This window comes from Catharus ustulatus, chromosome 9 (assembly GCF_009819885.2).
Source record: "Catharus ustulatus isolate bCatUst1 chromosome 9, bCatUst1.pri.v2, whole genome shotgun sequence".
Classification (NCBI taxonomy): domain Eukaryota; kingdom Metazoa; phylum Chordata; class Aves; order Passeriformes; family Turdidae; genus Catharus; species Catharus ustulatus.
This window is the reverse complement of record NC_046229.1, coordinates 12,602,208-12,617,208: the sequence shown is the minus strand read 5'-3', so window position 1 is coordinate 12,617,208 and position 15,001 is coordinate 12,602,208. Positions and strand designations below refer to the sequence as shown.

Sequence of the window (15,001 nt, the reverse complement as noted above, 5' to 3'; positions counted from 1 at the left end):
TGAGGGCCTCTTTTCCTATTACTAAAAAAATATGTACAGCCTCAGTAGAAAAGTACAATTCAGGCACCTATCACACTCAAAAGCTTCTTTGCAGTATATTTTACCTACTGCTTCAACATACAACCTCTATCACTTCATTGATGAATATTTGCACAAATTACACTGCTTGGTTATTTTTAGATAATTATTAAAAAATTCCTCTTCACAAATTTGAGAAGAACAGTATTAATTAAATGGTACAGACATTCACAGTGATGCACAAACCTTTGATGCCTATAGCACAATATTATGGTTCCTTACAACCAGTTTTGTACCCTTTTAGGGCTAAAATGTTAACTTTTATCTTTCATAATGAATTTAACTGGTTTCACCTTCTTTTTCATACAGTCTTGTTTAAGTGTTGTCATGTCTAAATACGCTGCCATTATAGCACGTTTCTTCTTTTGTGATGCTGTAATTTGAAAGGAAAATAAGAATAATTACTGATGTAACAATAAAACATGGACATACTGTAGACGATTTTTAACAAGCAAATGTAGGTTCACAAAATTATCCTCTGTCCTCCTTACAATGAGCTGTCACCCTGACCATATTTTACTTTCATGAATTTAGTATTTTGAACACTGCCATGTTTGTCTTCATATTTCACAACCATAAACATAAATATGATGCTGCTAAATAAGAGCTTGAAATACAATCTTCTTATAGAAATATGTATGTCTAAACCAGCTTCTCATTTTATTGATTGCTCTGTGCAAAAACATGAAAGCATAAACACCAGGAGTTGATGCGTTTTAATTTCTTTGCACTTAGCCATGGCCTCAGTCTAAAGAAGGATCTAACCAGAGTCTGACAGTTAAAGATTAACAGTCCTGCCAGACCAACAGGCTTGACAAAGGAGCTTAACTTAATCCTTAAGGCAGTATAAGATGTCTTATGTGTATTACTGCATAGGAGCACAACTTTAATAAACACACTGTAATGTAATTTTCAGTAATTTTACTGATGTCAAGTATGGGATATGAAGCAAAAAATAATTTGACAGATCTATTTGTTTTCCAAGGGAAACTATTTTTTAGCGATTACTTCTATTTTGGATTTCAGTCTCAGTGCTTTGCAAGGACTGGTATGCAAAAAAACAATTAAAAAAAAAAAGAGACAAGCAGATGAAACCTCATCGTTCAGAATCATGAGGGACTCAATTTTAGCTAAACTGGCTTACACACTGCTCTGTTACAGCTGTTTTTACCTCTGATCTCAGTCACAAGGTTTTCATCCACTTGCTGTGAACAATGCACTCAATTTTAAGAAGTTTTGAGAACTTAAATAACTGTTAGGTCCCTGGACTTAGTATGACATGGATGAGATCACCTCTTGCACCTTCAAAAAGAGTCAATCTTCTTTTTTTATTTGCTGTAGACTGTGAAAATTCAACAGCATACATGAAAGTTCAAATGTAACGACATTAATTTTCTTGTTAAAATTATTTTTTTCACATTATGCACTACAAACATGATATGTCATCTTCATAAAATGCTGAAAAATATACTTAGAGAGTGGTATAATTAAAAAATATCATCTCTGAGAAACTTTTAATGAAGTTGATGCACCATATCAGTTTATTCTACATGTGTCTGTCTGAGAGCACTGATAGAAGCCCAATGGCTCAGTCACTTTTTAGCACACACTCTACTTGCAGGTGCTCCCAGTGCAGCTGCCTCACTGAGCTCCTTGGTAATATGAAACCTCAAAGACAGGTCTGCAGGTCCTGTGAGGTGTCTCAAATCCCCATTTGATCTGAAGATCCACGCTATTACAGCTTATGTGGATGTCTGTGCATGGAATATACTGCTCTTCCATCCTGACAGCCCTGAGAGCTCTGATAGAAAGACTGAGAGCCACCCACACCTCCTACTGAAGCCCAGGATGCTGCACATCCAGTGGCTTTCATGAGAGCAGGAACATGATCCCCACACTTACAGGTTGCTAACAAGCTGTGCCAGTTTCAAATCAGCACAGCTGGGAGTGAAAGGTGATTCCAAAGCCTCATTTCACTTTCCGTCCCTAAATGTCCACAGGCATAATTAAAGATACCCTGAAAGCTGTTTTCTATTACATAAACTGCTACAGATCAAAAGGGTTCACTGTGCTGGAAGAAATCAGACACATTAATACCAGAGATACCCTCCTGGCCCTGATATCCCTCCTCCACATGTACCAGCTGCACAAAGTACCTCAATTATGCCCTTAAACCATCAGGGACACATCAACACTACCCCTGAGAAAGAATATTCAGCATATCTGTAACTAGGATCATTGCTTCTTTGCACTGCTACTGAGACGTAAAGCACATACAGCAGAAGTGAAAAGTGCAGCTCTAGTTTTGATTCTACTTGTAAAAACTAGGGCTTTTGGCTATTCATAAAAATTAAATCAAAATTAAAACCATTAATACGAAAATTACATATGGAAACTGTAGCACAGAGGTTCAAGGCAAACCAGTCTCTTGTTAGTGAAGAATTACTAAATGTCTGATCAGCAACAATTCTTCTAAGATACAGTTGTCAATATTTCAAAAGCAATATATACATGGTAAGAATGTCAGAAAAGACAAATGAAAACACAAACATTACACACTAAATAACCTGTGCATACAGAAATAGCCATGTTACAAGCAAAAACCACATAGCTTCATGCTCAAACATGATTTTGTAAAGCAAAGAAATTAAAATCTTCAGCAAGTATCTACCCAGTGAAAACAGCACATTTTTTTGTAAGTGGTGATTCAGACAACTAAATCACGCTCTGTGAACAAAATTTAGTGTCTCATTTCAAACTTTGAAAACCTGATCCACAACATCATCTATCATATCTAGCTGCAGTACAAGAAGTAAATTATGAAAAATAGTCTTTTTTGTTAAGTGCAATAAACATGTGGCAAACTAACGACCAGAATTTAAGCGACAAGAGCACTCTGTATATTCTCCAGTCATACAAGGCAAAGGCTTCATGGCAGTGTGGCAGAGGACTGAGAATCTCTGGAGCAGAGTTGGGAAGCCATGAGGACACGGACCAGCAGTTTTTTGCTGGGAGATGCAAGCCAACACCGACCATGCTCCAAACAGCCAACCCCACAGCAGCGCTGCCAGGAGTCACCTGCAGCACTCACAGAAGCTCCAAGTGAAAGCCACAGAGCCACACCACGTATGTGGAGCCCAGCACAATAAACCTGCCTTTCAGTCAAGCTTATTAGTTCTGGCTTAGCAACAGGCAAACTGCAGCGGCTCTGCTGCCAGAGCAGAGCCTGTGCTTCTCCAACCAGCTCAAAGGGAGGGCAGAGCGTGCTCCTGTCTGCTGGCAAAATCCCATCCTGACATATGCTTAGACATCATGTCAGCTGGCACTGGGAAAACCCTCACTGAAGGGCTGGGTATTATGTACAGTCCCATTCATGGCTGAGGCAGTTCTCATGGATAATGTGAGCAATATTATAACAAACTGTCTCAGCCTTTGTAAGGCTCATGAATCACTATTAAAAACAGAAAGAAATCTGGAGTGGTGTTACAAAGAGAATACATAAGTAGGTGAACAAATGGAATTAGCAGTGACTTTGTTATAGGTATTTTATTTGTAAAATGTATTTTAGATAGTTATCGATAATATCAACAATGACCATTTTATGGAATATAAACTGTAAGAAAAGAATTACCTAAATAAAACATGAAGTGTTTTGTCATATCTTATTTTTTAAAAGCAGGAGTTCACCTGCAATTATCCAGGCAGAGGCAGATGAGCTGAGCAAGGACAGGCAGTGCTAACTCTGCACTGCTTCAGCAGCTGCATTCAGACCACTGGCTGTATTTTGAGGTTTTGTGTTTCTATTTTAGAGTCAACCAATATGCTGAGATGTGTAAAACTAACCCTTTTACAGTAGCATTAGGACTAAAATGGACAGCAACCAAAATTAGGAGCACATGTGACATCATTTTAATCTCCATGAATGAAATTAAGCCAAGTGTCAGAAGGACTGACCCAAAGATGCCACACTGAAAGCTGGAGGAGGGCAGGAAAGGGATAGCACAGGGTGTACAACAGCACATACTCCCTGTGAGCCTCTGAGCTCTGCACTCAGCCTGAGGATAAAGCTGGGAAAGCACTGCTTCCATGTATTTGGCCAAAAGCTTTCTCATAAGGACCATGGACAAGTCTCAGAAACCATGTTTTCTAAACACGTCTTTGCTGTGGCCAAAGGCTCAGTCTCTTCAAATACAAGGTGCACATCATTGGGATGGCTAAAGCTAAAGAACAGCTAGAATACCAAATGCAATTTTGGTCCTTGGCACTGCACTTGAGAACTGCCCAGATGTGCTGTTGGCATGTCTTTACCACTGCTCCCCAGGCACTCCATGTAGCTTCCACATATCTTGACCTCCAAATGTTACAGAAAGCACAGTGCAGAGCCAGCCCAGCTCCAGAAGAAACGTGAGCAGGATTTACTTGCTCAGATACAGCATGACTATTCTGGTTTCAAGCTAACAAGGCTGTCTCAAACTGCACTAGGCAGACTTACTGCCCCAGCCCCTGCCAGCCTTGGAATCTCTGCATCATTTCATCAGCCCACAGCCACATGCTACCTTCCTGTCTGCTGTGTCAACTCTGGCTGTTTAAAATACACTCTTAGATTATTTTATCTCTCACTTTATTAAATTTGGTGTGTACTATGCATGAAATACAGTAGAGCTGAAGCAGAAAACATTGTATTGTATGACAAGAGGGAATGGCTTTGAACTGAAAGAGAATAGCTGTTGACTGGATATCAGAAGAATATTCTTCACTACGAGTGTGGTGATGCCCTGGCACAGGCTGCCCAGAGAAGCTGTGGTTACCCCATCCCTGGAAGTGTTCAAGGTCAGGTGCTACAAGGCTTGGAACAACCTGGTCTAGTGGGAAGTGTCCCTGCCCACTGTGGAACAAGGAGTGAAACAAAATCATATTTAAGGTTCCTTCCAAGCCAAACCATGGCAGAGTTCTAGCATTCTGTGATTATGGGCTTCTTCAGATGCTGTTTTGCACAAGACACAAGCGTGAAGTTCACTGAAATGGAACAGAATTGTCTATCCACAGAGAAATTAATGCAGGCAAGAAAGTTTTGAAGGGAATGAGCCTGCCTGCAACTCATGTCACTGCCTGCAAAACACAGCCTGGTATCTCAAACTGGGAGAAAAGGTTTTATCCTCATGCAGGCAGACTGCAGTCCATACACAGTGATGAATGTGGTCTCTAGAATCCTGTTTCTCAGCCAGCCATATCTTAAACAAAACGAGTTCCTTTAACTTTCCTGTGCACAAGGCTTGGTACAGATATGCACATTTGCACAGATTTGCACTGTGGAATTTTTCTTTTCTTTAGAGCGAGCTCTTAGACTGTTGCTCTGCTGAGTGTTATTACATCTACTTTTATGACCTGCTATAGCTCTGGGCAAGATATATTTTAACAGTACAAAATTTACAGAGTGTTTTGTTTCTGCAATATTAACATCATGCCAATACCTGAGGATGCTAATAACACACTAAATTCAAAATATATTATTTGCTAAATAAAAATGCATATTCCAAATATACTGAATGTTTATTGAGAAACATTTTCCTCTTCCAGGTTATTTCTAAGTCATCCATTCCATAATAGAAAATTTTCTACAGCTGCAATGAATTCCTAACATGTTATATTTAACAACCAGACACACATTTATATATTCTTGTTCTGTGTTACTTACAACAATCCATATTATTAAATCTGAATTAAGAAAACCTGCTCTATGCTGCTCATATACCATATAAACCCATTATTGTTCCCTTACCTTGGACAATGAACACTTTGTACTACACTGTCATTGTGAAAAAATACTCTACTAATCTATTAAACGTATTGGTTTTCCCTCTCTCTCTGTGTTTTAAAATAACACAATCTTATTCTGAAGTTTGCTCACAAGGTTTCAGTAAGGATTCAGCATTCATTATTGCATCCAGTAAACACACTGTGCTTCTCTTCCTTCTTTCAAAGTGTTACCAGGTTTGCCTAACCCCAGTTCAAATGTGCTGGATTCTCTATAGCAATGTGTACATGTTCCTCAGTGCCCAGCTCTGTCTTTCATATGGACTATCAAGGGACACCTCAGAGCTCCACTTCTCCATCTGTATTTTGCCCTTCTGCTGCAAACAGACGCTCTGAAGGCAGAAAGTTTCAGCCTTGACTCATTCCCTCACTGCCTATGTGACTCCTACTTTTAACTGCATTTGGTTATTTTCAGAATGACAATGGAGAAAAATTAATAGCAGTTTTTGAACTGAAAATACTTGCTTTTCCAGCTGACAGCAAACTTTAGTAGTTAACCTGGTCTTAGCACTTTAGGTTTTAACTGCTAGAGAAAGAGTGATGACTAATGGAGATTGCTTGGGGATGAGATGAAACAGTGAGGTTAAATACCATGATGCTTCACCTCACCTTCAAAGTAGCTTTTGTGCTGTCACATCTGCTTATATCAGCACCAAACGACTGCTGATTTGATCATAATTGCCCTAATTAGGAGTTCAATTAATGCACTGAGTTCTTCGTATCAATGCCACCTCAGCATCAAGGATGTGCACACGGAGCGTTACTGAGCAGTGCAGGTTAAACTCCTAAGGAAGGTCACTGGGAAAGGAAACTACCTGCAATCCACAGTTTTGAGGTATCACACAGTTAGCATGACACTCAATATCCACTTATGCCCCAGGACAAGCAGAAAGGGAGAATTTAAGGAACTCTATTGAGAGATATCCATCACCTGTGAGCAAAAATTACATTTCATGTCATTGAAAATCTCATTTAGTTCAGACTTGCTTCCACCAAGGATTAAAAACCTTCAAAAGAATACTTTGTCTTCACAGAAAGATGAAAATAGCCTAAAATGCTCACAGTGAAAGATCATGTGAAAAAGAAGTGCACAATATAGCAACTTTAAATGGTTATCCAATATAATATACTTCAAGACATAATAAAAATACAAATGTGGTCACTGAAATTAATGTTGAAGGTGAAGAGAAAAAAATTAAGGGGCTTTGCATGAGAGACAAACAAATTTCACCAGCAGACAAAGTGTCATCAATTCTCTGCCTGAAAGTATTTTGCAAATCCATTGAATTAAGAATTTTGCATGTTCATGAAAGAAGACAGGTAAGCAGATGAGGGAAACAGGTAGCACCAACATATGAAAATATTATGTGTATGATATTCATAATACAGAAAAGAGAATATTTACTCATTTTTCACCTTTCATAAACCAGGATAATTAGTGAAAAATTCATACAATCTAGAATCAGTTAAAAAAAAAAGTGCAAAAATGAACATCTTCATGCTTCTGTAGTTTTCTTCTACAAACAAAAAAAAGAAAAAACCAACAAAAACAAAAGACAACAACAAACAAAACTAAACAAAACAAAAACCCCAAATCTACCTTGTCTTGATCAGTTGCAAAAACAAGATAACATATCATGACCAATACATGGTATCAGATATTGTGGTGAGATGTGACTTTTTTTAAATGTGAGAAAATTAAAACACAATTCTGCTTCAACTATCAACCTGACTGCCTACTATTTATGTTTGTACTGAAACAAATCATCAATATCTTGTGATGCACTCTCTGAAATAATCTTTTTGCTTCAGTTTCTATGAAAGAATGAGGCTATATCACAATGTCACAAATTACACAGGGCAAGATCTTCACCTGGTATAAACTCCAAAACCTTCTCTTATTTTCAGCATTACATCAAGGATTGTCTCTCCTTTATCTTCCCAATCACCAGGAAATGATTAGAACATGGCTTGTGGTTGGGTAGGTTTTTATCCATCATGCTACATTAATGAGCATTTACAACATCATGCACTAGATGCATACCAAGCATCTTCCAGTTTTCAGAAACATTTCAATATTTAATAGCACCTGTGCTCTTTGAGATAGTTTTTTAACCAACACATCCTGAGCTCTGCCTGGACTCACCACCCCTTCTAGATAGATTTCATCTTTAACAGCACATGTTTTAGAAAGAATTAGGCAATACTGTTAATCATAAAATATGACTTTTTCTTATGATCCTAGGTAACATTTCTCCCTCAAGCCACACTGGAGTCAGAATTCTACAAAAAATGTGTCCAACTACAGAACACAGCCTTTTTCATAAAATAAATGTATAAACTGCAAGCACTTGATACCTACATGCAAACATTTAAAAATACTTCAAGATATTCTAAGTAGAAGCTGTGCCATGCTAGAACTACTGGTTCTTTGCAGAGATGCCAAGCAACCCGGAAACAGGAGAATGTTCCACAATTTGCTGTGATTGCTGTGGGCTCTGCACTGCCCTGTCAGCAGTGAGCAGCTAGTGCACACAGAAGCTGCTAAAATCTTTAGACAAGGATTATCAAAATCAATGTTAGCCTGAAAAAGCACACTATTGCAGCAGCTCAAAAGTAAGAAATTGTAAAGCACAGGGTAGTCATTATTCAAAAGCTGGGTAAATCTGGAAAAACAATTGTCTCTGCTCTGTGTGCGTGGATAGTCAGTTGCATTCCATACACTTTTTTAGATGCCAACTTTATAAGGATTTAAATAAACCTACAGCTTATCAGTGGTAGTGACTATGGTACCTAAAAACACAAAAAGCCAGGAAGCCAAGAGAGCTCTGAGCAAAGGGCGTTTTGGACTCCCACCTTGCCTAGGTCTCTGACAGATGGAAGTGTCCCCAACAAGGTTATTCTAGAATAAAGTCTCCCCCTTGTGGATCTCTCACATAATGAAAACTCCATCAAATCCTTAATTGCATAATAAAGTTTGTGTTCTTTCCTTTGCAGGTAAGAATTTCAGGGGCAAATAGGAACATGTAATGAAATCTTGGTACGTGGTTTACTTAACTCTGTGGGCTTGATCCCACCTCAGGCAAGACAAGCTGTTTTGCTGTAAGATACATTATGGTTCTGTGAAAAATCCATTTAAAAAACACTAAATGATTCAACATAATTTGAATCCTTCTCATCTCTATGTTTAGTTAACATATAGTTGGTTTAGTGGAGCCCCCCAAAGTTATCCAGCCCCAAACTGTCAATGATTTAATGAGGTAAAAATTCAAATTCCAAATTCATTCGACTTAATAATTACTAAAAATAATATAAAATATAGTAAGAGTCCCACCTGATTTTAAGTGCACAAAGTTTACTATCCCCCAAAAAAGCAGTTTCACCCAAGAGCAAATTTTGCAACTCAGTGATTAAGGAGCTATAGAACACTATCTGCAGAATGACTCTTCCTCAAAACACTTCATTAACTACACTAGTCTCTGATCTGCATTAATTTAGAGGGATCACCAAGATTTCTTTGCATATGATAATTCACATTATCATAAATTAAGAAATTGCTATGATCACTTAAATTATCATGTTGATCTCAATTCACTCTTAAGTATTTAAAAGTGTTTCTAATAAATCATACATTTTGACTGCAGGGTTGATTTTAACTTTTTTATTTTCTAAGAAACAAAATCCTTGATGGTTTGAAATATCATTCAATTACATACATGACAAACTCATATTTTATTTGCATCACCAACTATTGAGTCAATACTGGGTAAAAAGCCTTTTAACTATCCAGAGACATGTTCTCACATTCATTTCAGAATCATAATATAATGGTTAAATATTTATTTCTTGCAAGTTCTGGAATAGTGCTAGGTTTCCTACTTCCATTAACTTTCTCTTATTTGTATGCAGTAATTGCTTTAAAAATATTAGCATTATAATTTCTTGCTGGCACTATGATAAATCAACAGAAAGGCTTATCCCCATGCATCCCCACAGAAGAGCATAATTCTGCTTCCCTCAATGCCAGTGATAAAACCTCTTCAATTTCAGGATAACACTCAGAGAATTCATGAAAGATGTCACTTTGACAGTGCAGGACTCTTGTCCTTTCTAACTGCAGAGCAGATGCAGTAGCTAAGCAGTGCCACACTCACTGTGCCTCTGTAGGAAGCTCCTTGAAGTTGCCACTTCTTCACTTTTTTTCAGTCCTTGACCTCTCAATAACTATCAGCAAACCATATTTTCTGTTCAAAACGTGAAGGTTTTTTAGGATACAACATCTGGCTATTGGGAACAAAAAGACATACTATTTATTCATTTCAAACGTCCATCAACAATGGCTGTCAACTGCTGTTACTCTGGGACATGCAGAGGTGAAATGACAAGAATCCACCTGCATCTCTGAATCCACAGTATTTCTGATTTTTTTTTTTGTTCCAAGAATTCAGCTCAACAAAAATTATGTACACACTGCAAAACTGTGAAAGGCTACTAAACCTAAGTACAGGGGTTCTGATCTCTGATACTTGACTCGTGGAAAAATGGGCTTGCAGAAACGATAAAGGCAAAGACTAGAAACTCCTGCAAAAACCCTCTTCAACCCAGTAAAAAAAAAAAAGACATATTTTACTGTATTCTCAGAGACTGTCTGCTTATCTTGACAGTATGGATGAGGAACTGCAATTCTTACTGAATATAAAATGAGAAAAATAATTGGTAATTACAATATTGCAGGCTATATTTCAAAATCATTGTTACTTAGTACTAAGTGCCTAGATTTTCTGGCAAATAGTCTCCACACATGATCATCTGGCGCTACTAAATGAGCTGTATTGCTAGGAGTGACAGACATTTGTAATACATGATATTTCACAACGAGGACAATTGTTAAATTTTATCCCTGAAGAGAAACATTTTTACTACCACTTACTTACACAGCTCATGTGTCAACACTTGCACTGTGATTATGGATTAAAAACTTCAGTACCTGTCCTACAGCTTCTACATATATGTGCATACCTACTCTCACTAAATGCACCAGAAGGGGAACAACACCACGAACATAAAACGAGATCTTCCTGTTAAAGCAAATTATGGGATCCAGAAACAAGCACAAGAATGATCCAGACAGTCAGTCTACTGATACCTGCCATTCATGCATGAACACATACCAAGAATGAATTTTGTATTATGGTCATTCAGCTTCAGGTCATTCAATCACATAGATAATTCCAAGATTCTACATGGGAAATTAAGGAAGCTATACTGTGAAAAATCTACCATTCGTTGTCATTTCACACCATCACCTCTGTGCCATCAAAACAACATGTACCATTGCTGAACTCATTCCTGCCTTACCTTTGCAAGTCTGTTGTCCTCAAACAACAGATACTTCTCATCTCCTTCCAGACCTCCCTGTCTCTTCAAATCCCATGTCCTTTTCACAGCCACAGAATTTTGCCTCGCTCTCTTCTTGCAGGTCTCTTCACATTCCTTAAAACGTCCCCAATTCTCTCCTTTCGCTTGCTATCCAAGCTGTCTTCTCTGCAGTTTCCAGTGTCCCACCCAAACCACATGTTCTCTGAGCATCTCACCATTCCTCAGTTCCTGCCATCTCTCACCCTGTTCTCATCATCACCAATCCTGCATCCTTCTTTTTCCAAACCATTAATTCCTGTGACTTTTTGCCTTCTCCATTTTTTATTACATGTGAAATCTATGTATTCTGGGATTGTAAATCCATTACAAGCACATGGACTGCCAAATTAAATTACAAAAATAAATACATTATTAAAAGACAAAGCCCCTTTCTCCCAGTGTCCTTATGGTAATGCAGTGTCCTCACTGCTCTGTATACCACAGTGGCACAGCTCTCTGCATGATCTCATGTGTATTAAAATAAAACAATTCAGAAATTGAGTATCTGTGGGGTTTGGGTCATATTACGCTATATTAAAAAGCTGAAGGATCATCTTTCTTCAAAACACAGGGAAATATTAAAATTACCCTGAAAAATAACAGAACAGTGATTTTAAATATGGTCTGTTAATGAGGGGTGTTTGTGAGTCTGGAGAAACCAGTGTGAGGTGTTATCAGAATCAGAAGGCTGCTCACACATGCATCCCAAAAAAACCACAGATGTCTTTTCAATTGCTGCTGGATATAAAAACCACATGCACATATATCTACACCTATCACTACAGTCATGTCCAAGAAGAAAAAAAAAATTACAGGAGTACACATCAGACAGTAGGAAGCCCATGGCCAAACTTGCTTTTTCTATAGACATTACATTTGAGAATTTTCAGGAGAACCATGTAGGAAAGCAAATAAAGCCTACAAGGCACCATCATGTGCTATTTTTCTGTGCTAAGAGCCCTACAGATAACTCTTGCATAGAAAGTTATGCCAGAAGGAACAATAAAAATCTCTGTATATCAAAGTCACTAGTCTTCACACAGTACCTCTAAACTGAGCCCAGTAACTTGTCTGACAACATATCTTTCAGAAGGTTGTCAGTCTGGATGTGAAAATGTAAGAAAGTTGCAACTCCACATTTCTCTTGCTTATTTCTTAAAGTAAATTTTTACTGCAAGATGTGTGTGCACTAAACAATATCTGGGGTTTTGGAAGAGGAAGACCTTGGAATTTCCAGGTGAAAGCAACAAACCAAACACCAAACAAAAAGCAGAGAAATCCGCCTTCTGAGAAAATTGCTGAAGCTTGAGTATCTCTTTGGCATGGATGTGCCACCTTGCTCATTTTATGTCACTACATCTGTCCTGTGAGCTATCAAAGCTTAGTCTGCCTATCTCTGGTAAACAAGTATTAGTGTGACAATACAGCCTGGTAATTCCTCTGTCAAGGGGAGGGACATAATTTTGTTGACCATTTAAGAAGTGCCCCCAGTTTCTAGAATGGAATGTATGGGTGACAACTTCTGCTTCCCAGAAGGGGGATGAAAAGGTCATTTCTGCAGAAGACTTTTTTTTTTCTTTTCTATGACAAAATGAGCTAAGAATAAACATGTACCTATCGACTTTGCCCTCCAGTAAATAAGCCTCATTCTTTAACCCTTAAGAATATCATCATAAACATACACTTGTACTGTACCTACAGCATACAACATCAGAAACAAAACATTTCACCCTCCCCACCCCTTCTGCTGTGCAAGGGAGAAGAGAACAAGCGCTGCACAAATACCCAACCGCGGGTGGAGCGGGGCTCCTGACCCCGGTAATTCCTGTCCTCGGGCCAGGCACCCGGAGGCCGCTTAAGCCAACCCCGACAGCGGGGCAGGCAGGGCAGGTGGAGCCCGCCGGGGGAGCCGAGAATCTCCCGGGGGCAGGAGGGAGAGCTCGGCGGGTTCGGGATGGTGCCCCCAGAGGGAGGCGCGGGGGTCCCGGCTGCCCCGGGGGCCGGGAGGGGGTCCCGCGGGCGGCGGCTCACCTTGTGCTCCAGGACGCTGATGTAGCCCTCCAGGAGGCCGGCCCCGACGGGCAGAGCCGGGTGGCGCTGGCCGCGCTCCGGCGGGCGGCTGGGCACCGCCGCCACCTGCTGCTGCCGCCGCCGCGGCTCCGGGCGGCCCCCGCCGATGCCGATGCCGCCGTACATGAGCAACAAGCTGGTGCACATGGTGGTGAGTGCCAGGCAGACGGCCAGCCCGTGGCGCTGCGGGGGGCACAGAGAGAGCCGGCTCAGCGGGCTCCCCCCGCCCCGGGGCCCGGCGGGGCGCGCCGCTTCCCCGCGGGCGCACCCGCAAGTTTCACCCATAGACACCCGGCACAAGTGCGAGGAGAGAACTGGGGAAGCCCCTCCGTCCTCCTCCTCCTGCCCCTCGCCAGCCCGCTCCCGTGCCTCCCTCCTTTTCCCCAGCCCTGCTGCCTCGCCTCTTGTCCCCTCCGTGCGCCCGGCTACCCCGCGCCTCTCATGCCCGTGCCGCCGTCCGCCTTTGGGCATCGCATTCGGGCTTTTTAACGAGTGTTGGGGACTGTAGCGATTTCCCCCGCCCAGCTACCTCCAGCTTCGTTCTTTAAGCAGATCGCTTTTCTGTACGCTCCTGAAAACGCACACACACACAAAACCCCCAAACCACGAGCAACACGAATAAAAGAAAGCAGGCGGAAAGTTCTTTGCCGCCGCCACCAAGGTTCGGTCGCCTTCGCGCGATGCCGGAGAGCCGCGGGGATGCAGCCCGGCCAAGGCTGGAGCGTGTGCAGGGCGCCCGGGGCAGCTCCGCTGCGCGCTGCTCCCCCGCTCTCCTCCCCGCCGCCGGAGCCGGGATGAGCCGTGCCAACAATGCACTTACCATCAGGGTCTTCATTTTGTGCGCCTCCCGGCCGCCAGTCCTCCCGCTCCCCGCTAGGCTCGGCATGGCGGGGAAGCCGCAGACATGGCTCGGCCAGGGAAGCGCCGCCGTGGCGGGGATTAGGGGGGAATTACACTCGGCCGGACCCTCGGAGCCTGCCAGAGCCGGGTCCTCGGCTGCCCCGCCTGCCTCCGCCCCCGCCTCCGCCTCCTGCTGCCGGCGCAGCGGCGACTTCAGGGCAGGTGAAGTTAACTTCTGCCTCCCTCCCGCTCGGGCGCTGCTCCGCCGGCGAGCCCGCGGCGCGGGGGCGGCACCGGGCGGCACCGAGCGGGCACCGGGCGGCACCGGGCGGGCACCGGGCGGGCACCGGGCGGCACCGGGCGGGCACCGAGCGGGCACCGAGCAGTACCGGGCGGGCACCGGGCGGCACCGAGCGGGCACCGGGCGGGCACCCGGCGGGCACCGGGCGGCACCGAGCGGGCACCGGGCGGAACCCGGCGGGCACCGGGCGGGCACCGGGCGGGCGGCGCCTCTCCGGCCCCGAGCGAGCAGCAGCAGGGGCAGGAGCTCCTTCCCTTCCTCCCTCCCTCCGCCCAGGCCTCTGTCCTGCTGGTGGTACCGGGGCACGACCTTCACGTTACATTATTTGTACTTTTCCGTAGCGGAAAATTTCTCATTCTCCCACCGCCTCCTGGTTTTTCTGGAGCTGGCAATGATCAGGCAATACTTTAAATTCACGTTAGTAAAAAAAATCGACGCCCTCAACTCCTTGTGCGGTGCTGACAGTACCCCCTCACACGA

General features: G+C 42.3%; 1 protein-coding gene across 1 annotated transcript in view; it reads right to left on the bottom strand.

Annotated features, from left to right (window-relative positions):
* Nucleotides 1-14,470, bottom strand: part of ST6GALNAC5 (ST6 N-acetylgalactosaminide alpha-2,6-sialyltransferase 5) — a 70,288-nt gene extending 55,818 nt beyond the window's left edge. Inside the window, exons 1-2 of the mRNA XM_033067142.2 lie at nt 14,201-14,470; nt 13,342-13,563 (exon numbers count right to left, since the gene is read on the bottom strand). Coding sequence (XP_032923033.1) covers nt 13,342-13,563; nt 14,201-14,266 — 288 coding nt within the window. The 5' untranslated portion in view covers nt 14,267-14,470. The remainder of the gene's footprint in view (nt 1-13,341; nt 13,564-14,200) is intronic.
* Between the last annotated feature and the right edge of the window lie 531 nt (nt 14,471-15,001).